Source organism: Helianthus annuus, chromosome 11 (assembly GCF_002127325.2).
Source record: "Helianthus annuus cultivar XRQ/B chromosome 11, HanXRQr2.0-SUNRISE, whole genome shotgun sequence".
Classification (NCBI taxonomy): Eukaryota; Viridiplantae; Streptophyta; class Magnoliopsida; order Asterales; family Asteraceae; genus Helianthus; species Helianthus annuus.
Genome location: NC_035443.2, coordinates 18,398,387 through 18,424,456, shown reverse-complemented (window position 1 = coordinate 18,424,456; position 26,070 = coordinate 18,398,387). Strand labels below are relative to the sequence as shown.

Genomic DNA, 26,070 nt, shown 5'->3' with positions numbered 1-26,070 from the left:
TGAGTCTTGACCCATGCTTTCTTTTGATACGTTATTGTAAAGGAATTGAAGCACTATTATACGTAAGGAACTAAGGATTCTCAAAGAATATTATATACAATGTTTTTTAAAGTAAAATATACCACAATTAGAATCATAAAAGCATAAAAATCTGGATTTTTTAATATAGCTTTTGTAAAAAAAAAAAAAAAAAAAAAAAAAAAAAAAAAAAACACCTTAATTACATTATTATATATGTAATAGACCAAGTTGTTAGCTACAATATTTTAATTTACTTTTTTGTCTTTTTGTGAATTTCACCCCTTAGTTTTTTTGTTGAATTTCACCCTCAACTTTTAATATTAACATTTAAACGCACTAAAATTTCTAAAAACTTTGTAACGTCTCATTTTGACGCTCCTCGAGTTTTACGTATTTATTTCTATGTACAAGCTGGGTATAAATTGACGTTTTACGTTTCAATGTATTTTTATCGAAAATGAGTCATGTCAAATATAATACATTTTATACTTATTTTTGTGGACGTTTTTAGTTGTCCTACATTTTGACGTAAATTTTGTTCGGAAACGAATCGGGTCAATTCAAGTTACTTTACGTTTTTTAGTTGGCCTACATTTTGACGTACATTTTCTTTAGACTTTATAAATTAGAGTTACTTTACGTTTGATGAGTAATGTCAAATATAATACTTTTTAAACTAGAGTTACTCTACCTTTTGATCGTTAAGCACTTACAATAAAAACTTAGTACACTCAAATCATGTTAAAAAAAACCGACCCCGACACATGGGAATGAATTCTAAGTTAAGTTAATGGGAACTATTAAAAATTTAAAAGTAAAATAAAGAGTAAAAAATTGCAACTTGTTTTCTTCTCTTTTCCTATTTTTTTGTATAAATAAACTTTTTATGCGGTACTTAGTTTCCTGCTAAGGTTCCTTGTTTGGTTTTCTTACTATTGTCTTGGCTGCTCAATATATATATATATCACACACCCAAAAAGTCAAAAAACACAGTTTCTTATCACCTAGCTAGTAGTGTATTATTGAAATCTGACAAAACCAAGTTGTTTGTATAATCCAAATGAGACTATCAAATGTCTTGGTCTTCTAAAGATGATTTTTCAAAATTTGGATATTTGTAATATAAGTACACATGCATCTATATTTATGTTCGATAAGGAAAGCACTAACTTATTGATCTAAGCAACATGTTGTTGGTAGTAATTCTATGTGTTACATTCCTACCTTTTGCTTTCGCATCCATTGATACAACATGTCTTCCGTCCGAAGAAGGTTAGTTTACAAGATATGATGACCTCAAGATTCTATATCGTAAGTTTCGTGGTTAATCCACTTAAAAAATTACTTTTTTTTTGCAGTGGATGTACTGAGGGAGATTGGAAGAAAGCTGGGTAAAGATTGGGATTTCGAACAAGATCCATGTGTCGAATGGAGCGATAGTATTACCAATACAACATATACGAACAATGTCACTTGCAGCCCAGAGCCAAACAATACCATATGCCATGTTGTTAGCGTGTAATATCCTCTTCCCTCACTTATTCAATTAATGATGACATGCGTTTGTTAACTTTTAAAAATACATACAAAAATGTAACGGGCGAAGTTGTAAGCTGGTGGTTAGATCAAGTGGTGCAAGTGTCACCACCAATATGCATATGTAAAATGTTAAAACTATATACAAAAGTGGAGGTTTGGTTATAGTTCAATTCCTCTTAACAAGGCCTTTCCAGAAATCAAATTTACAACTGCCTATGTTGAGTCAACCTAAGATATGATGCATATTACCTTTTTATCTAGTAAAAATTGAACTGAAATTTGAGGGACTCGAATTTGACTTTTTGAAGTCTTGTAAGAATCACTAGGCACTAGTCGGTCGGGGGGGGGGGGGGGGGGGGGGGGTACTGACTAGGGATTAACAGGGATTGATCGGGATTGATTGAATTGAGATTTTATATATAATTTTCAGTTTTATATGTATATACTCACATTTTTATATGTATTTTTAATAGGAATGTTTTAACATCTTTTTCGACCCATATTTTCAAGTAGATAGGATTAATAGCCGGAATTTACAAGTTTGGTCAAGAATCTGGCCGGAATTGCTAACTGCCACCGATTTTTTGCGAATTAATACTTGATTTGACCACTATTGACCGCCTACTGATTAATTGGCGATGTTCGGGATTTTTACAACCAATGTTTATCCTTTAAGCGTCCACTTAGAAACTTTTAATCTAGTTTGTTGACTTGTACCTGCATTGTTTTGTTCTTTTCCAAGTAGTTTATCCTTAGGGTTAGGGTTGGTTATGAGTAGAGCCAACTAGAGCCAAGTCGCTTTTCAATTTTAAATCAAGCTAAAAATTTGAGTGCAAGTACAACTCAATTTTTAACCAAGACAGCTTCGTTTGACTCATGTTTTACAATAGCTTAGCTTAGTTTGACTTGGTTTTGACCAAATATTGATGGAGGGTTGACTTTAAATTGCCAAATGGTTTTTAGTTAGGTTGTGAAATGTTAAGGTTGGGGTTAGTATCAGCGAGTCAACCTTGCCTCGGCTCAGCTCGATTACAACCGAGCTTTTTTTTAGCTTTTTTCCAAATGAGTGTCGAATCACGAGCTATTAGGACAGTCCTAATGAAAATCCGAATGATCATATTTTTGTAAATAGTCTAAAAAGAACTTTACAATATATATGGGCACAAAAAAATTGTATACTTGTTAATTTGGGTCACCTCAAATTAGTTAAGGTCAAAACGGGCAATATTATAAAATGTGTTTGCCTAAAAAGAGTCCACATAAGTTAGTACCCCATACGATCATTGCTTGTCTCTACCACCTAGGGTTGCCATTTTTTATCTGAAACCTGAAAACCAACTCAAACTTGAAGTCACCCGAACCCGAATTAGAGTTCAACCAAAAAATCCGAACCTGAATACCCAAATCTGACCAACCCGAACCTTAAATGGTCGGTTATTGGGTCACTTTTTCCCAACCAAAAACCCGAACAACGCGAAACTCGAAACAGAAATAAAAACCCGAACAATAATTGTCTTTTTTTATAGATACTTTTTGATTTGGGGTGTTTTGTATTTGAAACATTAATTTTTTAGACTTTTGAATATTATCATACTATATTGTTAGATGATATTTGAATTGTGATGATATTTCTCTAACAACATGATATATTTGATGATATTTTGTGAAAAAAATATCATATTTTTCATTTTACATTTAAACCCGAAAACCGAACAACCTAACCCGAACAAACCCGAACTCGAATAACCCATACCCAAACAACCCAAACTTTAAATGGGATGGTTATCAGATCACTTTTTTAGCAAAAAAACCCGAACACCCTTACCACCAGGAGCACAGGTTACAAGGGGCGGGAGGGGGCGGTCGACCCCTCTGAACTTTTTGCTCAGTAGTGGAGAGTATGTAGTTTTCATACAGAAATTTTTTGGTATATACGTTTTCGACCCCCCGATTTTATAGAAATTTTTAGGTATATATGTTTTCGACCTCCGGTAGGAAATCTCAAGCTTCGCCACTGCCTACCACCACCTACTCGTTGTTGCCGACACGAACGCGTACACCGCCTCCAAACAAAAGAGCTACCGAGTTCGGTTGTGACTTGGAAAGTTGGAATTAAAACCCACAAAATTGGGCTCCAGAGTCGAGACTGGGTTTAAGCGATAAATGATAGACCACAAGTGGAGGCCTGCTTTCAGTCGAACTGGGCCCACATGTGGGCTTGAGTAGAAGAACTTCAACTCTTCAAGCAGGCTGTTTAAATCGAGTGTTTAGCCCGCAGTTCCTCTTTTAACCGATTAACCGTTGGAGAATGGAGACAACTATAGGAGCACAAAATATCCGTAACCGGTTAATAACCGATTTAGAAATAACCAGTTAATGGTTATTTTTAATCGTAGGTTAGTAACTAGTTATAATTATTTAGCATAAGGCTATAGGGTGTGGTTATTACCTTTATGACCACCATGATCCTCCATATAGACACCATGTCATCCATTTTTAATTCACCATTTAAACCACTACCCTAAGGGTGTGATCATGACCCAAACCACTATCCCCTTTATTTTTTTTAATTTATTTTGTCTTAAAATTTTCAAATAGGAGGTCGTGGCAATCGTGGTTTAATCCATGGGAACCACCATCAATCAAGGAGAGGGGTGGTATACCATTTAATTAATGGTCCTATGTGGCAATAATGTTCCACACCCCATAGCCTAAGAACCGATTATTAACCGTTTTTTTAACCGATAGGCCGGTTAAAATTCAAAAAAAAAAGACAAAATAACCGGTTAATTAATCAAACTGGTTAAAATAATTAATCGGATGAGTTAAAAAATAACCGTTAAAGTCAGATATTACCGGTTAACCGAACTAATTATTAAAAATTAACCGATTTGTGCAACTCTAGAGACAACTCGTACACTTCGTTCTTCATTTTTGCAGAACCTTTTTCTTCACCTGCAAATCAGTATCCGAAAAACCTACAAAAATATTGAATTAACGGCATTGTCGTCTTCGAAGCTCTAATACGAATAGATTGTATCATCAATTACTTCATCAACCGTTATCTGAACTCACTCGCCAATTAGGTTAATCATAATTGTTTGTTAGATCTGCAAATCATAATTGATTGCTTTTTGATGATCCAGAAGTTTATTGCTTCTGAAAATTAGAGTTTCTGTTCTTGATAGAGTTAGTTTGAATATATTATTTAATTGTTTATTTTAATGTGATGTTTAATTGGTATCTTAATCTAGTTAGGAGTCATTATTTGGTGATCAAGCAATCTTTAGGATTCATAGTTTTGTAATTCGTTATGAGTGTGTTAATTGTCTGATAGCTTAGCTTAGGGTCGGAGTGGGCGGTAAACTTGGTCGACGAGTTTACCGAGCGGTAACACCGCCGCCTAAGGTGTTTACCGCTGTGGTTGTGTGATCGGTGAACCTTTACCGATGAGGGAAGATGAAGGCTTGGTGATGATTGGATGATTTCATTTATTATGTTTTTTTTAAATAATAGTTTACCTAATCCAAGATAGGTAAACCACCGCCAACGTTTTTGAGCACTAGGTAAACAAAATAGGTAAAATGATGTGGCATTGTTTGATTGGGTGATTTGAGAGTTTACCTATTCCGAATGTTTAACCACTCCCTTCACCCTTACTAAGATTTTTATTAGTACAATACAATTTTTTTTATTTTTTATTTTTTTTGTTGTTGCTACCTTTTATATAGCTGTGTGCAATTGTATGTTTGCTATGGCTCTTATATATGGAATCATTATTGGAGCCGATGTCTCACCGGAAGCAGCCTCTCTGTCCCTTGGGATAGAGGTAAGGTGTGCCTACATCGCACCTTCCCCAGACCCTACTAATAGTTGTTATGGCTATGATTGATTGATTGATTGATTTCTGTTTCTTTCAATTGTAAAAGTACTGTAATTTACTGCTTTCCTTTGCTTCTGCATTGTGATTATATTTATAAAAGTGTTATATTTATTTTATACGGGAACGCTTTCCTACAAGATTTACTAGGTACGGTTGTTGTAATTTATGTGGTTTGATTTTAATAAAAAGAAAAAAGTCATGAGTGCGTTTCTCACAAAATCGTTTGTTCGTTTGTTGTTTATGATCCAATTGTTCTAACATTGAGTATTTGAATTAAAAGTAAATTATTATTAATTTTGTTGTTTGTGTGAGATACAGAAACCTTAAAGGACAAAGCTTAGCAGGCATTCTCCCTCCTGAATTCGCCAATCTTCCTAACCTTCTGAATCTGTACACTCCTAAAACTTGTTCTAGTTATCAATATCATGACTTATAATGTTTGTATTATGATTTGATTTGCGTATTTCATTCTTACAGAGACTTGGCTCGCAACTATCTCAACGGTACCATCCCTCCAGCATGGGGTTCCATGCCGCGAATTTTAAACATGTACCTCTTTCTTTATCTATAATCATTGACTGTCGGATTTGTTATCGGAACTTATTTTACTACTATTTTGCAGTACTCTGATCGGGAACCGTTTAACTGGATCAATCCCAAAGGAGATCGGGAACATAAGCACATTGACAACTTTGTAAGTTTCTTTTTACAAAAAAAAAAAAAAAAAAGAACCTTATATAACTTCTTTTTGTTGTTTATGTTTTCGCTTCTGTTGTTAATTAGCACTGTAGAGGACAACATGATGTCTGGAATAATACCCGAGGAGCTTGGGAATCTTTCACGCATTGACCGATTGTAAAACTCGTTGGATTTTCTTGGAATTGTTATTTAATGATCTCGATATCTCGTTATCCTGTCAACTTATATACGTTTGTTCCATTTTTAATCGTAGGTTTCTGAACTCCAACTCTTTTACTGGGACGTTGCCTGCATCGTTGGCAAAACTGACCACCCTCACCGAATTGTGAGCTCTACCAAACTGAATTTCAATATATTGCCAAATGTCATACAACTGAATTTTCTTTTTTTTTTTTTTTTTTTTTTTGTTTCTTTTTGCAGTCGGATTGGTGGTAACAATTTCTCTGGCAAGATCCCTGATTACATTGGGCAATGGAGAGGTCTACGACACTTGTGAGTTGTGTTTGACACAGCGCATGACTCATACGCAGCGCATTTTCTTATTGTTTCAATTTACGTTTTCTGTATATAAAAATTGTATGTAATTGAAGTTTGTGAATAACAGAAGGATTCAGGCGAGTGGATTGGAGGGACCGATACCTTCTAGCATTACTCTCTTGGAAAGCCTGACAGACTTGTCAGTAATTTCTCTTATATAGTCTTTATTTCGCTTGCAGCTTTGGTTAAATATTTGTGTTGACTAAGTCAATAAACGCAGGAGAATTAGTGACTTGGGAGGACCAGACACCCTTTGTCCGCCTTTTAGTAACACAACATTATTCAAGAACTTGTGAGTAATTGGATTTCATCTTTTAGTGAGGCTGGCATTACCGGTCGGTTTCTTTTTTTTAACTTACTGTAAATTCAATCTTGCCAGGATCTTACGGAATTGCAATCTATATGGCGAGTTACCGGATTCTCTTGCTTCAAGCGAGTTGAAAGTCTTGTTAGTAATTTTTACCTTTCCCTAATATTATTTATGTTTCAATATTGTTAGGGCTGCAAACAAACCAAACGTTCAGCGAACAATCTATGAACCATTCGGCGGGAAGTTCGTTTGTGTTTGTTCGTTTAATACACAAACGAACACGAACAAGAAATTTCGTTCGTTTAGTTAAATGAACGAACATGAACGGAGGCTGTGTTCCTTCATTTATGTTCGTGAACGTTCGGCAACGTGTTCGTTTATGTTCGGTTGTGTTCATAGTTCATTAGTGTTTTAGTTTTTATATTTTATTTAAAAACTTCAACACTCTGCCAAATGAAATCTTTATTATGCTTATGAACTCTTCTTTGTGTTAGTTTGTTTCCATTTGTGTTCCTGAACGTTCGTTTTCGTTTGTTGCCTAAATTTAACAAACTAACACGAACAATTTCATTTACTTAACAAACGAACACGAACATAAAACCTCGTTCGGTAACTGTTCATGAACAGTTCATAAACACATATATTTCTTAACAAAAGAACATGAACAAGGTCTTGTCCGTGTTTCTTCGGTTCATTTGCATCCCTAAATATTATTATATCTCATACACTTGCCGTTTATGTTGCTATTTCAGAGACTTTAGCTTTAACAAGCTTAATGGTACCATTCCTAATGGGTTCAATCTAAGGCAAGCCGATTACATGTAAGCATCTCGTTCTATCGTATTATTATTTCTCATAGAATATCTCAATATAACTGCAATATTAACTTATCATTTTAAATTTTTAGCTATCTTACTGGAAACTTGCTATCTGGGATTATACCCAATTGGATGCTCGGTTTAGGAGAGTTTATGTAAGTTTATCAACTGTAAGACTCGTAAAAAAAAAAAAAAAAAAAAAAAAAAAAAAAAAAAAAAAAAAAAACTGAAATTGGATTTTTCTTGCAGTGATCTGTCATACAACAAATTCACATTTGAAAACTCAAGTAACTTAAGGTGTCAGATTCGGTCTACGTAAGTTCGGTTTCCCCTTTCTCAAAGCTATCATTCTTTAACTGACTTAACAGTTATCTCGTACGTGTTTATTATTCTACCAGCTAAAGCTTCTTGTTTTTGGTTTTTCTTGTAGAAACTTGTTCGCTTCCTTTTCAACGGATAACACTTCGTAAGTTTCTCTGCCAATTTTGGGGTGTAAACGAGCCGGCCTTCCACTATTCGAGCTTGGCTAGTACTGTTCTTATGAAGCTCGGCTCAGTTCGAGTCTACTTATATGAGCTCAAGCTTGGCTCGTGAGTAAAACCCAAACCTCGAGCTCGGCTCAAGCTATTTTGAGAACAATCTCAAAGGAGCTAAAAGCTCAGCTCGATATTGCTTAAACGAGCCAAAGCTCTGCTCGAGCTCGGCTCATAAATGTCATTAGTTTAAATCATATGGGCCTAAGTGAAACCGACTTTGGGCTTTTTAGGATTGGGTTTTAATCATGGGCGCAACTTAAGTAGGGTAGGAGGGGGCGGCCGACCTCCCGAACTTTTCGCTCAGTAGTGGAGAGCATGTAGTTTTCGTATAGAAATTTTTTGGTATATACGTTTTCGACCCCGCGATTTTATAGAAATTTTTAGGTTCGATGACTTCTTCCCCCCGGTCAAAAATCTCAAGCTTCGCCACTACTTTTAATCATCATTATCATTATAATATATACAAAAAATTAAATTTTGTTTGGGCTCGTTTAGGCTAACGAGCCTAAACGAGCTTTGTAGTTCAGGCTTGAGCTCGGCTCGATAACTAACGAGCTGTATTTCAGGCTCGGGCTCGTTAAGGCTCAGCCCATTCGAACTTTTAACCGAGCTGATCCCGAGTAGCTCTCGTGCCTCTGGGCTTGTTTACACCCCTATCTAACATGAATTATTTTTCTAGATAAAATACGTCGATGTTCATTTCTTTGTGACATACTTTCTTATGTCTACTATTTTACCAGTAATGTGGTCTCGTGCTTGGGGAACAACGTTTGTCAATCAGCTTCAACCTCCTTGTATATTAACTGTGGTGGAAACGGAGTATCGGTTCAAAACAAGGTATATGAAGGTGACTTGGACGCAGGCAGTCCTTCGCATTTCTCTTCAACTGATAATCGATGGGGATTTAGCAATACTGGTCACTTCTTGGATGATGATAACCCTGACAGTTATATTTTGACAAATAGTTCTAGCCTCCCGGTGAACACCTCTGAACTGTACATGAATGCACGAACCTCGGCCATATCTTTGACTTATTATGGTTTCTGCATGCGCAATGGAAGTTACAACGTCAGCCTTCACTTTGCCGAGATTGTTTTTACTGATGATACAAAGTTTAGCAGCCTTGGGAGGCGTGTGTTTGATATCTACATTCAGGTCAGTTCTCATAGATAAATAATATATAAAAGAGTAAAATGCCATTTTCGTCCATGAGGTTTGACCAGATTTGCGACTTTCGTCCAAAAGTTTGTTTTTCCGCATCGGGATCCAAAAGGATTGAAATTTTGCCATTTTAATCTGGCTCGTTAACTCCATTCATTTTCTCCGTTAAGTCAGGGGTATTTCCGTCTTTTTTGTTAACTTAAAGAGGAATTCGCTCTTTTTCAGGGGTATTTAGTCTTTTTACATAAAGTGAAAAAGATGGAATTTCTCTTTAAGTTAACAAAAAAGACGGAAATACCCTTGACTTAACGGAGAAAAATGAATGGAGTTAACGAGTCGGATAAAATGACAAGATTTCAAACCTTTTGGATCCAGATGCGGAAAAGCAAACCTTTGGACGAAAGTCACAAAACTGGCCAAACCTCAGGGATGAAAATGCCATTTTACTCTGTTTAAAAAGTAAATGTTTTTAACTGAAATATCGTTATATGGTATTGTGTCAGGATACGCTGATGGAGAAGGATTTTGACATCAGTGATAGAGCGGGTGGGGTTGGGAAAGCGATTGTGAGAACTTATACCGTAAATGTTACAAGTAGTTTGAAAATCCGTCTATATTGGGCCGGAAAAGGAACAATAAATATCCCAACCCGAGGAAATTATGGTCCACTTATTTCAGCTATTTCTGTGGATCCAAGTAAGATAACTAACTCCTTATCCAGTATTCATGATGCGGGTCGTAATAGTGTGCAAGCTTTATATAAATACCATGTAAACCTTTTTTAGTGGTATCCATCCAAAAGATTTTTCTGTCTTTCATAACGCTATATTTTAACATTTTTAAAAGAATCTTTGTATAATGTAGGATCACTTTTATTGTTTGATTCCCCTCCTTAACAATTGTTTCAATCTTTGTATATTTGAATCGTTCAGATTACGAGGTTCCACAAAGTGAATCGCAGGAAAATGGAAACGGTGTGTCCGGAGGAATTGTGGCTGGGATTGTGATTGGAGCTTTTTGTGCCATCATCCTAATTTTAGGACTTTTATGGTGGCGGGGTTGTTTACGTTGCAGAGATGAACTAGGTATATAATTAGTTATTGCATCAGTTATTACAAAAAAAAATAATAAGAAAAGAAACAAAAGTAGGTTTAATCTTGAAATAATATGATTATTTGTATGCATTAAAAGTAGAGTTTAGGTGACTCTAGACCCAGGGCCGTCTCCGAAAATGTTCGAAAATCTTTAGGCCCTGTACAAACAGAAAATACGGGTCCCTTAAATATAAATTATTAAAAGGAATATTTAAAAAAAATAAATATATGAAAATGAATTAATGTTATTTGAATCAACACCAATCATTTAATGTAAGTTGACAAAATCAGGCAATTAATGTCATTTGCATTTAATAAATAAATAAGAAACAAAAAGAAAAAGAAAAAGAAAACTGAGGATGCTGGGATTAGAACCCGTGTCTTCTTATGCTGGGATTACATATATATTTTAACCTTACAGTGTAAAACTAATACAAAAACAAAAAAAATTGGGCCCCCGATGGGTTTGGGCCCTGAGCCGTCGCCCATTCCGCACACCCTTCGAGCCGGCCCTGTCTAGACCCCCTCACTCGTTAAACTATTTGACCCGTTCGATATAGAATACAACCCCAATCAATCCGATTATAAGTAATGGTATTAAATTTGTCGTTTACACATACAAACACTTTTATATGTACTCATTAGTTACATTTGTGGTTCAACAGATCTGCATGGTGTAGACCTGAATGGTCTAGAGCTTAACACTGGTTCCTTTACTTTGAAGCAAATCAAAATTGCAACAAACAATTTTGATGTTGCGAATAAGATTGGAGAAGGTGGTTTTGGCTCGGTTTACAAGGTACTCTACAATTTCTTTCTCGATCACGTAATATTAAAGAATGTTTTTTACAATGTTGAAAAATAATTTTTTGTGTTATAATGAAGGGAGTATTACCAAATGGCACGTTAATAGCAGTGAAACAGCTTTCCTCCAAATCAAAACAAGGAAATAGAGAGTTCTTGAATGAATTAGGCGTGATATCCGCTGTGCAACACCCGAATCTTGTGAAGCTGCATGGATGTTGTATCGAAGGAAACCAGTTGTTGTTAGCGTATGAATACTTGGAAAATAACAGTCTAGCCCGTGCTTTGTTTGGTAAGCGATTGGTTTTTTAAAGTCATCACCAAAACATTTCCTACACTTTGTAATCAACTCCCACCCTATCATATTTATTTTTATAATATTTATGGAATCACCCGGTTCTTACATTCGGTTCAACCAGTCCGACCGGCCCAACCAATGGACCAGTAAGGAGACCGATTCAATGTCCGTCCCGGTTCTGAAAACATTGATATTATAATTAGATTGAGATCCTCTTATATCGAACCTAGCACGAGAGGTCATTTGTCTACCCAAAAATAAGTGGGCCTGTTGTGTTATGAAAAACTAGTCGTGTTGGGTTCTACATAAAAGGATCTAAATCCATAAAAAGTACGCTTTCAGTCTGTTTGACCAGTAGAACCAATTAACATTTTTTATTGTTGACTTTGTGGATTGAAGGGCCTAAACAATGGCAGTTGGAACTTAACTGGCCAGCAAGATACAGGATATGCATCCAAATAGCAAAAGGTCTTGCTTTTCTCCATGAAGAATCAAGATTAAAGATTGTTCATAGAGATATCAAAGCCACTAATGTGCTCCTTGATAGAGATTTAAATGCTAAAATATCTGATTTCGGTTTGGCTAAGCTTGATGAAGAGGACGCCACCCATATAAGCACCCGTGTTGCGGGAACTTAGTGAGTCATTTATGCCCTACTTACACCATTTTCTCTATAATGTAATGCCATTATCACACTTTAAGTATCTCTATTTTTCTACACATTTCAGTGGATATATGGCTCCCGAATACGCCATGCGTGGTTACCTGACAGACAAAGCAGATGTCTATAGCTATGGAATTGTCCTCTTAGAGATTGTGAGCGGGGTGGCTAACATTCCTAACAAGGCAAAGGAGAATCAGTTTGTTCTTCATGATCAGGTAAGTAACTTTTTGGGCCCAACACTTTTTTGTTCATTTTTTTTTGTATTGTATAAATAGTTAGGGGTTGTTTGTTTACCTCTTAACGAGACTCTTAATGGTTCAGACCTCTTACTGGTTCAACACTTAATGGTTCAGACTGTTTGTTTCGTGAGCAGATGTCTGAATGGTTCAGACATTTGCCTCTGAATGGTTAAGTTTTATACAGAGTCTCTGAATGGTTAAGACCTCTAATCTGAATTGGTCAAACATTTGCCTCTGAAGGGTTAAGCGTTATACTGCCTCTTAGTGGTTCAGACCACTTACTGGTTCAGCACTTAATGGTTCAGACCTCTTACTGGTTCAGCTTTTAACCATTCAGAAGTTGCCAAACAACCCCTTAGTCTATAAAATAAAATGAACTTATGAAAACAAGGGTTAATACCATAAAAACCAAAATATGAAAGTATATTTGCTTTCATGGTATCTTCTTTTTTCTTAATTTTTCTAAGGCTTATGCGTTGACATTACCACATCTATATGACCCTTTTCCAACTTACAAATCTATATTGATTCCTCATATTCATTATCACTCCTTGTTTCTTTATATTAGGCCATTGCTTTGAAAGCCGAGGGTAAATTGATGAATCTTGTTGATCCAAAGCTGGGTTCAGAATATGACACCACGGAGATGATGGTAGTTATCGAATTGGCTCTAATGTGCACCGCAATCTCTCCAACCGATAGACCAACAATGTCATCAGTTGTTAGCATGCTAGAAGGACGAATAGTTCCTGAAGCGTTTATTGCTGAACAAAGTGGCTCAATGGCTAAAACGGATCGTGACAAAATGATGAAGCTACTTGATATCGAGAATGAGAATCAACAGGAGGAAATGCCATTTGCGTACACTGATTCTTCGGCATCTGCTGTCAGTCTCTACCCAATCACCGGTGTCACTGAGTATTTACAGAAGAGAGATGGCGACGCAAAGTAGTTATCTTAGACCGAGTGATATACTCATACTCGAATAGTTGAATACCTTGGTTTTACATATACTTATTATTGTTTGATATCCAAATTTATACATTTATAGAGTTGTAATCTCTATGATACTATTTATTTCAGTTTTGAATATTTATGTTGGATGGTACAGATGTGACAATTTGAATTTTATGTTATTATCATTAATTAATATATAGTTTTATATGAAATTTAAATTCTATCATTATGGTGATTGTATATTTATGAACATTTTTATATAAGTTAACATAAACCGAGCCTTATTCAATATTATTGTTTATTTTAGATACAATTTAGGTTGTTTGTAAAATTTCTATCAGATAAAAATAAACATATTAACACGGTATAATTAAATTTATTTATGTTAAAATTTGTAGAACTTAAAAATAAAGGGTGGGTTATTGCACAATAGCCCCTTAACGTGTGACCATTCGTGAGTAAATTACGTACATTATAAAGTTCAAACCTTATTTACACAGGAAGAAGAAAATCATGCATGGTCAAAACAAAAATCACGTATAGGTTGTTTTTGCCCTAGTTACGTATGTTATATCATAATTACGCACGCTATTTTGTTAGTCGCGTACCGTCACAAGTTAAGAGTCTTTTGTATTTTAAACTTTTCCTTTAAAATAAAACTGTATTTATTTAATTAAAACCATGAAAAAAGCTAAAATAAAGTAGTCACTAACTTAAATTAAACAATTTTCCTTCTATTTTGATAGTATGAGTTTTTACTTTTTATATGTATATATTTATATGGGGGGTGTCGGTCCTATTATCTGAAATGCGAGGATCTCTGTGACGATAGAGCATAAAAGTAAGGGTGAATTTATAAATTTTGACTGCCCAAAAGGTCATATCAAGCCAAACTGCCCAAAAGTGACCCCAGCTGCAAATAACAAGAACCCTAGAAATGCTAGAGCATTTGTTTTGACTGCAGACGAAGCCAAGATGATTCCAGACGTCATTGCTGGTACGTTTTTAGTTAATGATATTTTTGCTAAAGTATTATTTGACTCTGGTGCCAACCAAAGTTTTATTAATACTTCATTTTGCAAACTCCTAAATCAATCATTAACTAAACTACCACAAGAATGTCTAGTGGAAACCGCAAATGGAGAAACTATTAAGATTTCTGAATTCTTGCAGGGAGCAAATATAGAAATTTTTAATCAAAAATTTATGGCAAACCTTTACCCAATGAATCTGGTTGGATTTGATGTAGTATTAGGAATGGATTGGTTAATAGCCAATAAAGCCAGTATTTTATGTGATCAAAAGACAATTCAATTAAAATCACCAAGAGGTGAAAAGATCACAATTAAAGGAGATAAACCATTTAGATCCACTAAATTTATCTCTGTGATGAAAACTGCAAGTTGTATAAGGAAAGGATCTATAGTGTATTTGATTTCTATAATCACTAACACTAAAGGAAAAGAATTAAAAGATATTCCAGTAGTATCCCAATTTTCAGATGTCTTTCCAGAAGAATTACCAGGACTACCGCCAGACAGGGAAGTTGAATTCAGAATTCATCTGTTACCAGGAACAGCACCGATTGCCAAAGCACCTTACCGTTTGGCACCCGCAGAAATGCAAGAACTGAAGAAACAATTAGACGAATTGTTAGAAAAAGGATTCATACAGCCAAGCTCATCGCCATGGGGAGCGCCGATTTTATTTGTTAAAAAGAAGGACGGATCAATGCGTATGTGCATTGACTACCGGGAATTGAACAAAGTCACGATTAAGAATCGGTACCCATTACCAAGGATCGATGATTTGTTTGATCAACTTCAAGGAGCTCGATTTTTCTCTAAAATCGATTTAAGATCAGGATATCATCAATTAAAGGTACAGGAAGAGGATATTCCTAAAACCGCATTTAGAACAAGGTATGGTCATTATGAATTTACTGTCATGCCATTTGGTTTAACCAATGCCCCAGCTGCATTTATGGACATGATGAACCGAATATGTAAGCCATATTTGGATAAATTCATAATTGTCTTCATAGATGATATTCTCATTTATTCTAAAAACAAAGAAGAGCATGCAAAGCACTTGCATTTACTTTTAAGTTTATTGAGAAAAGAGAAGCTTTATGCTAAGTTTTCAAAGTGTGAGTTTTGGTTAGAACAGGTACAATTTCTCGGACATTTAGTAAATCATGAAGAAATTCATGTAGACCCAGCAAAGATCGAAGCAATTACCAAATGGAAAACCCCAGAATCACCAACCGAGGTTAGAAGTTTCTTAGGATTGGCCGGTTATTATAGAAGATTTATTCGAGATTTTTCTAGAATAGCCATTCCTTTAACTAAGTTAACCTGTAAATCTGTTAGATTTGAATGGGGACCAAAACAAGAAGAAGCCTTTAGAATCCTTAAGCAAAGATTAACCCATACACCAATACTAGCATTACCAGAAGGAACTGAAGACTTTGTAGTCTTTTGTGATGCTTCAAAGTTAGGTTATGGATGCGTATTAATGCAACGTCAAAAGGTTATAGCCTATGCATCTAGACAGCTTAAGAGTCATGAAGGAAATTATTCAACCCATGATTTGGAATTAGGAGCTATAATTTTTGCCCTTAAGATATAGAGACATTATCTTTATGGTAGTAAGTTTACCATATTCACAGATCATAAGAGTTTAAGATATGTCTTCGGGCAAAAAGAATTGAATATGAGACAAAGACGCTGGATGGAATTGCTTAGTGATTATGATTGTGATATCCAGTATCATGCAGGAAAAGCAAATGTGGTGGCTGATGCTTTAAGTCGAAAATATCACGAAAAGCCAAAAAGGGTACGTTCTCTTAAATTAAATCTACAAGTAGATTTAAACAATCAAATTAGAAAAGCACAAGAAACAGTAATCAAGGAGGATACTGAAAAATTAAAAGGAATGATTAAGGAATTAGAAAAAGGAACAGATGGAATTTGGAGGTTCCATAAAAAGAGAATGTGGATACCTAAATTAGGAAATTTACGTCACCGTATATTAGAAGAAGCCCATAAATCTAAATATACGATGCATCCAGGAAATGATAAATGTACCAGGATTTAAGGAAAAATTTCTGGTGGATAGGAATGAAAAAAGATGTAGCAGCTTATGTTTCTAAATGTTTAACTTGCTCACAAGTTAAAGCTGAACATCAGAAACCCTCAGGTTTGTTACAGCAATTAGAAATACCAGTTTGGAAATGGGAATTGATAACAATGGATTTTGTTACCAAATTGCCTAAAACAAGGAAAGGTAATGATACAATCTGGGTGATTGTAGATAGATTAACCAAATCAGCTCATTTCTTACCAATGAAGGAAACCTTTAGTATGGAACAATTAGCCAAATTATATGTAAATGAAATTGTTTCATTACATGGCATTCCTTTATCAATTGTTTCCGATAGAGATAGCCGTTTTACTTCTCATTTTTGGTCAAGTTTCCAAAGAGCAATGGGAACCAGGCTAAATCTAAGCACCGCGTATCATCCTCAAACAGACGGACAAAGTGAAAGGACAATTCAGACAATGGAAGACATGCTTAGAGCTTGTGTAATTGATTTTGGAGGTAATTGGGATGAACACTTACCTTTAATAGAATTTTCTTATAATAACAGCTATCACACAAGTATCAATGCTGCACCATTCGAAGCACTTTATGGACGAAAGTGCAGAACCCCAGTCTGTTGGGCGGAAATTGGAGAAAAACAACTATCTGGACCCGAGATAGTACAAGAAACAACCGACAAAATTATTCAAGTCAAGGAACGACTGAAAACCGCGCATAATCGCCAGAAGAGCTATGCTGATAACAGACGCAAACCATTAGAATTCCAAGTGGGAGATAAAGTGTTATTAAAAGTCTCTCCCTGGAAAGGAGTGGTAAGATTCATCAAGAGAGGAAAGCTTAGTCCTAGGTATATTGGACCTTTCAAAATTCTTAAAAGAATAGGACCTGTAGCCTATCAGCTACAACTACCAGAAGAAATGGCAGGAATACATGATGTGTTTCATGTATCTAATCTCAAAAAGTGTTTAGCTGATAAATCACTCGTAGTACCTCTTAAGGATATAGAGGTTAATGAGCAACTCAAGTTTGTGGAGAAGCCTCTACAAATTGAAGATAGGAAAGTTAAAAATCTCAAGCATAAGAGATTGGTTCTGGTCAAAGTAAAGTGGGACTCTAAAAGAGGACCCGAGTACACGTGGGAACTTGAATCAGAAATGAAAAAGAAATATCCACACTTGTTCCAGTAAATCTCGAGGACGAGCTCTAAAACAAGGTGGGGAGGATATAACAACCCTCGGTAAAACCGACACCCTCATAATAATTCTTATACCCTAATATATCTTTAAATATATCTATGTGTCTTTATATGTACCCCGTATGTGAAAACCGAGCCCTCAAACTAGATTATACTATATAAAATAAATAAAAACAATAAAAGTTAAGTTGAGGCGGGCCGCATGGACCTCACCTCAACCTAACGCGGGCCGCGCGAGTAGTAACCAGGATTTGCCAAAACCCTAAGCCCAAGCGGGCCGCGTACATGGTGGATTAAGTCCAAGCGGGCCGCGAGTGTCCGGAATTGTGGCGTGACCCGGAGCGGCCACGTGTCCAACTCGTGTCGAACCTATAAGATTGACCCGGATCAGCTAAGCCTAGGCCCTAGGCCATGCGGGCCGCGTAGAACCAGGCCCAAACTCCACGCGGGCCGCGTGGGAGTCCAATTACAGCCCTATATAAGAAGGCAACGGGCTTTCGGTTTTCGTCGCTCACTTTCTTTCGTTCTTTCTAAATTTCTGTAGTAGTGTTACTATAGCCGGGCATTATACCCCCTAAAATAGCGAGGTTCTGCTACGATGTAAGTATTATAACCCCTGGAGACGTATTAGATACGCTGCCCGATTGATCTAGGGTTCCGTAACGGCTGTCGTGGTTCTGCCCGACGTAGTCGTTGGAATGCCGTCTCGGGTAGGGTATTACTAATGTTAAAATGGGTTATTATACTAACACACGTGCATTTGTGTAATTTATAGATTATCTCCAGGAAACCCTTACGAAAAACCTAAAACAGCAATGTGAGTATCCTTCTTTTTATGTACTCATTTTTGTGAGTAATCTTCTTTTTGAAAACTGTTTTTACAAAACCTTGAATATCTTTCCATGCGAATGACAGTTATTGAGTATTTGTAAGAATACAATTACAGTCGGTAAATTTGGGGTTTTGTATACAAAATTTGTTACCACCTGGTAAAGGAGTAACATGACCATAAGTCGGAACGACATTACCGTGTGGTGGTAATTGATATAACTTGGAAACAAATGTAATTGCGGATGCGCCCTCAATACTGTTCACTGTGAATTTTTATTTAAACTTGATTAAACTGGGATTCACTCACCAGTATTTCCCACTGACAAAATGTTTTTAAAACGCGTTTCAGGTAACAATATGTGAAAGCCAAATAGAAGCCAGCTGGACAGCACTGAAGGCTTGGAAAAGTGGCAATAAAGTTACCTAAGAATAAAATGGATGTTTTTATTAAATAAATAGGATTTATTCCTATGAAACGTGTGTATTAAAAACTTGGGTTTATACCCATATGTTTAATGTTATAAAACATGGTGGTTTACTCTGATTAAAACATTTCCTAACTACGGTCCTGATGAAAATTTCCGCTGCCAAATTTGATAAATAAATGTGATACCACCGAAACTGGCTCACGGCCGCCCGTTCCCGGGAGATAGGGATCGGGGGCTGTGACATTTAATGAGGTTAGGTAGAGGTTAGTTGTTTGAAAAGTGCAATTAAGGCAACATTCGCAAAGATGAAACAAGATTCTGCTGTTAGACACCCTTACGGATCGTAAGGATATGGTTACGGTCCATAACCATCTTCATTTTCTAAAATTTACATTTTAGGACCTCCTTGTTGTTAGTTAAGATATATTATCCAATAAACTTATGTGTTAAGTATAATTTGGTGTGAAGGGTAGTGTTTAAGCATATTATGTATACGATGTATGATTGATTGAATTCCAATCTTGAATAAACGTAAATATGTGTCGATTGTGTATGAATTATACGCACGGACTTGGGTGGGTATAATCATCAAAGAACATTGTGTAGTGTTGTATATAAAACACGCATTTGCAAATGAGTAAGTATTATGTATGTACGAATTTAAACAAGTAATATATTGAAATGTGTTTCCATTATGATCAAAGACTCGGATTACAAATATGAAAATGAAATACGAACTACAAGGTTTCTAAAAGTAGAAAGTGAATACAAACTTTCTAAATATGGCAAGTACATAAATGCTAAACGTTACACTTATACAACATGTATCAATTGTTTCGCCTACATGATACCATTGTTGTAGAAGTCACTAAGCGCTTTCTATTCGGCCGAGTTGGGAGTTAGGAGTACTTGGAGTACTCGGGGAGTACTCAGACATGTTAAATATAAAGAGAATTAATTATTGGATATTATATATGTGCCAAATATGTGTAATTCGTGTCAAAATTAGCATAACACATGTCAAAACTAACATAATTCCGAGAAGGCCGAGTAGTCGTCGAGTATTCCAAGGTTCCCATCGAGTAGTTGACCGGGTATTCTGAGTAGTCGCTGAGTATTCCAAGGTTTCCACCAAGTAGTTGACCGTGTATTTCGAGTAGTTGACCGAGTAGGCCGAGTTTGACCGCCTCCGACTTATAAAAGCCGATTTGTAATACTCTCCAAGGTAAGGTGTCGGGTACTAAGTAGGCGCTGAGTACTCGGTCTTGGAATCTGAATTTTACAAACACACGTGACAAATTATATGATTTATAGGGACCATCTAACCCATACTACAAGTATATTATGACAGTTGACATGGTATATTTTTGTGATTTATAATATAAACACTCTAAGTCCCTAATACAAATTAAGTGTTTAAAACTTTTATTTCATTATATTATCCTATTGTTATGGAAACCTAACACTATAAATACTCCTGTCCGCATTCATTACCAGAATAGCCCACAAACAAAAAAGCGTTTTTCATTCCCCCCCTCCCTCTCTCTTCAACATCTCTATTTTGAGAGGGAGATCAAAAATGGAGTTAAGGGTTAATACTCATTTGAGCTTATTACTCGTTATTATCGGTATTCTTTCGACATTAATGGCGGTTGATGCAGCCGCAACCGGCTGTGATCTGTTCCAGGGAAATTGGGTATTGGATAGTTCTTATCCACTCTACAATGAATCCACCTGCCCCTTCCTTGAAAAAGAGTTCAACTGCATCAACAACGGCCGCCCGGACCGATTATATCTCAAATACCGATGGCTACCTCGCGGTTGCCGCTTATCCAGGTACTTTTTTTATCCGAATACTTATATTTGGGTGAGGCTGAACATACCCTGTGTTACTGTTTTTACTGAACGCACCCCTCATTTCTACTAAGTCAGTCACATTATTTTCTCTTTTACTATATGCGGGGTGTGTTCAAACTTACTGGGTGCGTTTAAACTCACCCTATTTATATATGTGTTAACGGCCGCCATTGGTGGCTGTAACAGTCAGCAATGGCGGCTGTTGGTGGTTCGTTTTCCCTCCATTAAGTGGGAGGTCCCCAGCACTTAAAAATGTGGTGGTGCTTCATAGCTGTCATTTGTGAAAGGAATTTGTGAGAAATTGTTTTTGTTTTTTATTGGGCGGAGGTTAGATTCCTTTTTCATTGGAAACTTTTTAGTTATTATGGGTTAATGTCACCATGAGGTAATCCATTCTATTAAAGTTATTTTAAAATATATAATGAAATAAGGTCTTATTTTAAAATAAAATATTTATATTAAAACCAAAGAGTTTACATTCTAGCATATCGTATTAAAGGTATTCTTCTTGTAGATGGTTGATGTATTTAGTTCTATAGTGAAAACTAGCGTAGATTTAGAGATTTAGAGGAATATGAGCTATGTTACTTTTTGTAATAATAAAATGACGCTTTCATTAAATTGAATAGGATCTAGCAAGAAACTAGAAATGAAATGTTTTAATGATAAAATGACGCTTCCATTAAATAGAATGGGATCTGGCAAGAAATCAGGATTGAAATTTACATACCACTTTTTGTACTTTGTAACGTGTGCAAAGTTAAAAAAAACTATACCAAGTAACCCATTCTAAGACCGGACGGTGTGGCGCAACGTCCCAGCCATCTCAACTGGATGGCGGCCCCTACACCACTCCACCTCCGCCAAAGCCCTGAGTGGCGTGAGAGGAAGAAAGCCATGGAAACCCACCTACATAAACCAATCAGATTTGGTTTTTCTTTATTTTTTTTCTTTTTTTAATATAGTTTAAAGAGGCTTTATAGAGGGCGCCAGGACGGGGTCAGGGGCGGATGTAAAGAGGAACAAGGGGTAGCCTCCGCTACCGCTTGGTCGGAAAATTTTTGACGTTTTTAGTGTAAATTTTGGAAAAATTTGACGTTTTTTCGATTTCGTTACCGCCTATTTATAAAACGTTACCGCTCGGTCAGAATCCTAGATCCGCCCACTGGACGGGGTGGTGTATAAATCAGACATTTATAAATGCTTTTATATCTTTTTACACCACAAAATACAAAATGATAAACAGAGGCCTGGCCCGTGTTAATCCGTAGTTTGGTCGGGACAACTAACATTACTATAATTTTTTTTTATTGTTTGACAATATCTAAAAAGAAACAAAAAAATATTTATTATGGGGTTTATCAATTTCCACCGACATTTTTTATGAGAATATAAAATGAAAGGGGAAATGATTGAGAACGTGAAATTGAGGTCATGGATCTCAAAATAGTTCTACATCTGAATAAAATTAAGAAAACTTGATTATTAAAATTATATAAAATATAACAAGTCACCCACCCTAATATGAAATTATTAATATATTTTATAATTTACATTTACATGGAAAATATTGTATAAATCCGACAAAACGTGTTCATGTGATCTAAAAAGTATGGCACCTTATACGATGTGAGTTGTCACGGAGGATGTCTTCCTCGGTTCTCTGCACCTTTTTATACTATTTCCCTCGAGAGAAAAAAAAAGAATTTTCTTTTGGGTTTTTTTTCCAAATATTAAGAAAATTACGTAAATATATTTATTTTACTCAATTACGTTTCTTGAATTTGTTATTAAATATGGCCGTCTTATTTTCTTGTCTAATGATTCACATATGTTATATTTATCTTCTTTAATTAATGAATTGGTTTTGCATTTCAAAAGAGGTTGCGACGCAGCTTGTTGCCCGTTTACCTGTCATATGTTTGTAATTTGCTACTTTGATATTTTAATGAAAATACCGAGTTTTACTTCTTAAAGGAAAAAAATAAAATTTAACTCCTAAAAAAAACTATACAAGATTGAACTACTTATTTTTTTAAAGGCAAATTTCTTTAATACTTTTGTATGTGGGACTTGAATTACTTAATGAAAGTTGCATAACTTTATATGAAAACAAACTTTCACTAATTTTAGTAAGATTCTTGAAAAAGTTGGTTAGTATTATGTAAATTGAAAAGGTTGGTTACTATTATATAAAAATTACTATGCATGATATAATATCCGAATTCGTGTAAAATCTTGTTTTGGAAACATATTGATGTTTTTAATAATATAAATGTACGATTGAGTTGTGTGTTTTAGGTGGAATTGTGATATAAATAGATAAGTTAGTCTTTGCCTTGAGGTTGTGGTGAGTGGTGCGTTGATGGAGAGGGATGTGCTTCAACGTTAGCTGTTCCATTTCGGGTTAGCTTTGGGCATGTCATTCACCCTTTAACGTGGGTATTTAGTTGGGTGTGGGTTGGGGGCAGGGTGAGTTGGTTGACTTTGATTGGCTACTTTAATTAAAAAACAAATTTACGTGGCTGGTTATGTCAAGCTAAGCCAAGCCACACCACAACTCTCATTTTTTACCATAAATTTGTGGATCCAAACTTCACCACATGTCGAACAATACTCCCAATCCAAACCTATCCACACCCTGCAGCCTGAGGGGACCAGTTGTTGACGTATTGACTAGTGGGGCAAGGACAGCTTGCGGGCTGGCGGTAACTAAACATTTCCCCCCACTAAATATATTAATATTATTTTTTTCATCTATAGTGTAGTCATATTTTTAATACATTTATATTATATCTTATTATTTTGGCTTATATTAATTTAAATACACCATTACGATGCTTTTCTATAAATTGATCACGTATTAATTAAAACGTATTATATTTGATGTGTAAATTAACCATATGTTATAAATTTTCATAAGGTTACCAAGTTTCTATGATAAAAAAAAGTTATTGTATACTTGATAGGATAAAAATTATTTGTATCAAATTATATATAAAAACAAATAAAGTGTAACGATATATATGAATTCATATAAAATATTTCGTATTAAAATCTATGAAATAAAGAGTACAAAGTTATAGTTAAAGAACAGAAAAAGGTAAATATATTAAAACAAAAAAAAGTTATTTCAATGAGTGTATAGTCATTTGATAAGTGAAAAGGTTATATCGTAGTACCCTTAATATATTGGAAGTGAGATTGTTATCTTTTTATTATTGCAATTAATATTTTTTTAAAGGTTTAGCATTTAACAAATTTTAAAGTACTCTTATCACAATTGAAACAATAATTTAGTTTAATGATAAAATAAAAAATATTCTTTTTAACAAAATTCATCTATAAGTTGAGTGGTCTAATCGATCATCGTTATCAACTAATTTTGTTAACTTTTATCTCAAGTTTCTTCATCAAGATAAGATGTTTTACCAACCATTATCATCTCAACAATTATTCCAAATTTGACATTATACTCTTTTTAATTATATATCACTTTTTAGAACCACAAATATATATCACTTTTTAGAACCACAAAATTAGATGTGATTTGTGAAAGAACTACATGTGATCATGCATGTGATGTATCCATTTTACAACTAATACCACACATATTTTACCACAACAGAAAAGATGCTTTTATTTTTAAAACAATTTGGGAATATTCCAAAAACCACTAATATTTCATTAACCATATTTATGCATTTCTTTTTTTGTAATAGATTTGATGGTCGATACTTCTTAGAAAAACTAAGAGGGAAAACCATTATGTTTGTAGGAGATTCGCTTAGCCGAAACCAGTGGTTGTCGATGTTGTGTATGATTCACTCGTCGGTGCCAACAACAAATTACGCGGTCAACATCTCCGTGATTAAAGACATGACCACTTACACCTTTAAGGTATAACTTTTAACAACACTTTTTTTTCTTTTGTGTGTGCGCTTATTTAATAAAATATATATTAATATTATTTTTAATAATTTTGTGATAATTGAAGGATTATGGGTTGAAAGTGACATACCATCACAATTTGTACCTAGTGGATATAGTGAAGAGAAGGTTTGGAAGAGTGTTGAATTTGAATACGGTGACAGCTGGCAAACTGTGGTTGGATGTTGACTACCTTATCTTTAACACGTGGCACTGGTGGAACCGTAGAGGAGCCAGTCAACCGTAAGTGCACATTATTTCATCTCATCTTAAAGTGCATGTAGTAACATTTAAACAATACACATTAACACAATAGTCAATACATATATTCATCAAAACTAGAAGAATACAATTATTCATTATAATTAAAAATAATTTATCTGATCTGGTTATTTATATTAGATTGGTCATGAATGTAGATTTGATTATATACAAGACGGGACTCGTATATACAAGGACATGGATCGGTTAGTGGCTTTCGGCAAGGCCATTGTTACATGGGGTCAATGGGTCGATGCTAACGTTGTTCAGAACAAAACAAAAGTGTTTTTTCAAGGGATATCGCCGTCTCATTACAAGTAAGTCTGGTTTTTGTACGATACGAACATCCCATTGCAACCATTTTTATTGACATATATAACCGAATTTTACAGTGGCACCGATTGGGGAAACCCAAAGGCAAAATCCTGCTATGGTCAGAAAATTCCTGTATTAACCTCCGTTTATCCTGGAGCCGCATTGCCCGCGGTGGCAGCTCTCAAAAAGTCATTGAAAACCATCAAGAAACCGGTCACTTTGTTGGACATTACCAACCTCTCACTGCTCCGAAAAGATGGCCACCCGTCAATTTACGGGTTTGGGGCGACGGATTGCAGCCACTGGTGCCTCGCTGGAGTTCCAGACACATGGAACATTTTGCTTTACAACCTCATGTTTTAGGAAAAGAAAATTCATAATTCACTTATTGGATTATTATTATAGAAAATATTAAGTGATATACAGAAACACCACTATACCATTACTTAGATATTCTTGAGGTGAGGGCATTATTGTAATTTAAATTTAGATACCATTGCCATGAGTATAAATGGCATATAATCATATATTCAATACTTATTCAATTCTTGATTTAAAGAAATGAAATATATACTCTTATTATTGTTT

The 26,070-nt window shown here is 35.2% G+C and overlaps 2 protein-coding genes across 4 annotated transcripts; both read left to right on the top strand.

The window, feature by feature from the left end:
- Positions 1 to 1,083: 1,083 nt before the first annotated feature.
- On the top strand, positions 1,084 to 13,778 carry LOC110889839 (probable leucine-rich repeat receptor-like serine/threonine-protein kinase At3g14840). 2 transcript variants are annotated; one of them, XM_022137401.2, is made up of 23 exons: positions 1,084 to 1,293; positions 1,380 to 1,539; positions 5,762 to 5,833; positions 5,921 to 5,992; positions 6,066 to 6,137; positions 6,227 to 6,298; positions 6,396 to 6,467; positions 6,563 to 6,634; positions 6,747 to 6,818; positions 6,900 to 6,971; positions 7,059 to 7,127; positions 7,742 to 7,810; positions 7,897 to 7,962; positions 8,057 to 8,122; positions 8,238 to 8,273; positions 9,084 to 9,498; positions 10,008 to 10,200; positions 10,437 to 10,589; positions 11,264 to 11,397; positions 11,484 to 11,694; positions 12,100 to 12,337; positions 12,429 to 12,579; positions 13,172 to 13,778. In XM_022137401.2, exons 1-23 carry the CDS (start codon positions 1,209 to 1,211, stop codon positions 13,553 to 13,555), a joined length of 3,006 nt encoding a protein of 1,001 aa, XP_021993093.1. In that variant the 5' UTR covers positions 1,084 to 1,208; the 3' UTR covers positions 13,556 to 13,778. The 2 variants fall into 2 exon arrangements, with proteins under 2 accessions (XP_021993093.1, XP_021993094.1); XM_022137402.2 differs by lacking the exons at positions 1,084 to 1,293; positions 1,380 to 1,539 and adding an exon at positions 4,491 to 4,646.
- Positions 13,779 to 20,554: 6,776 nt separating this feature from the next.
- On the top strand, positions 20,555 to 26,069 carry LOC110889840 (protein trichome birefringence-like 41). Of its 2 annotated transcripts, none has more exons than XM_022137404.2 (5): positions 20,555 to 20,955; positions 24,755 to 24,876; positions 24,974 to 25,149; positions 25,326 to 25,484; positions 25,560 to 26,069. In XM_022137404.2, exons 1-5 carry the CDS (start codon positions 20,775 to 20,777, stop codon positions 25,843 to 25,845), a joined length of 924 nt encoding a protein of 307 aa, XP_021993096.1. In that variant the 5' UTR covers positions 20,555 to 20,774; the 3' UTR covers positions 25,846 to 26,069. The 2 variants fall into 2 exon arrangements, with proteins under 2 accessions (XP_021993096.1, XP_021993095.1); XM_022137403.2 differs by having other exon boundaries at positions 20,562 to 20,955; positions 24,699 to 24,876.
- Position 26,070: the final 1 nt, after the last annotated feature.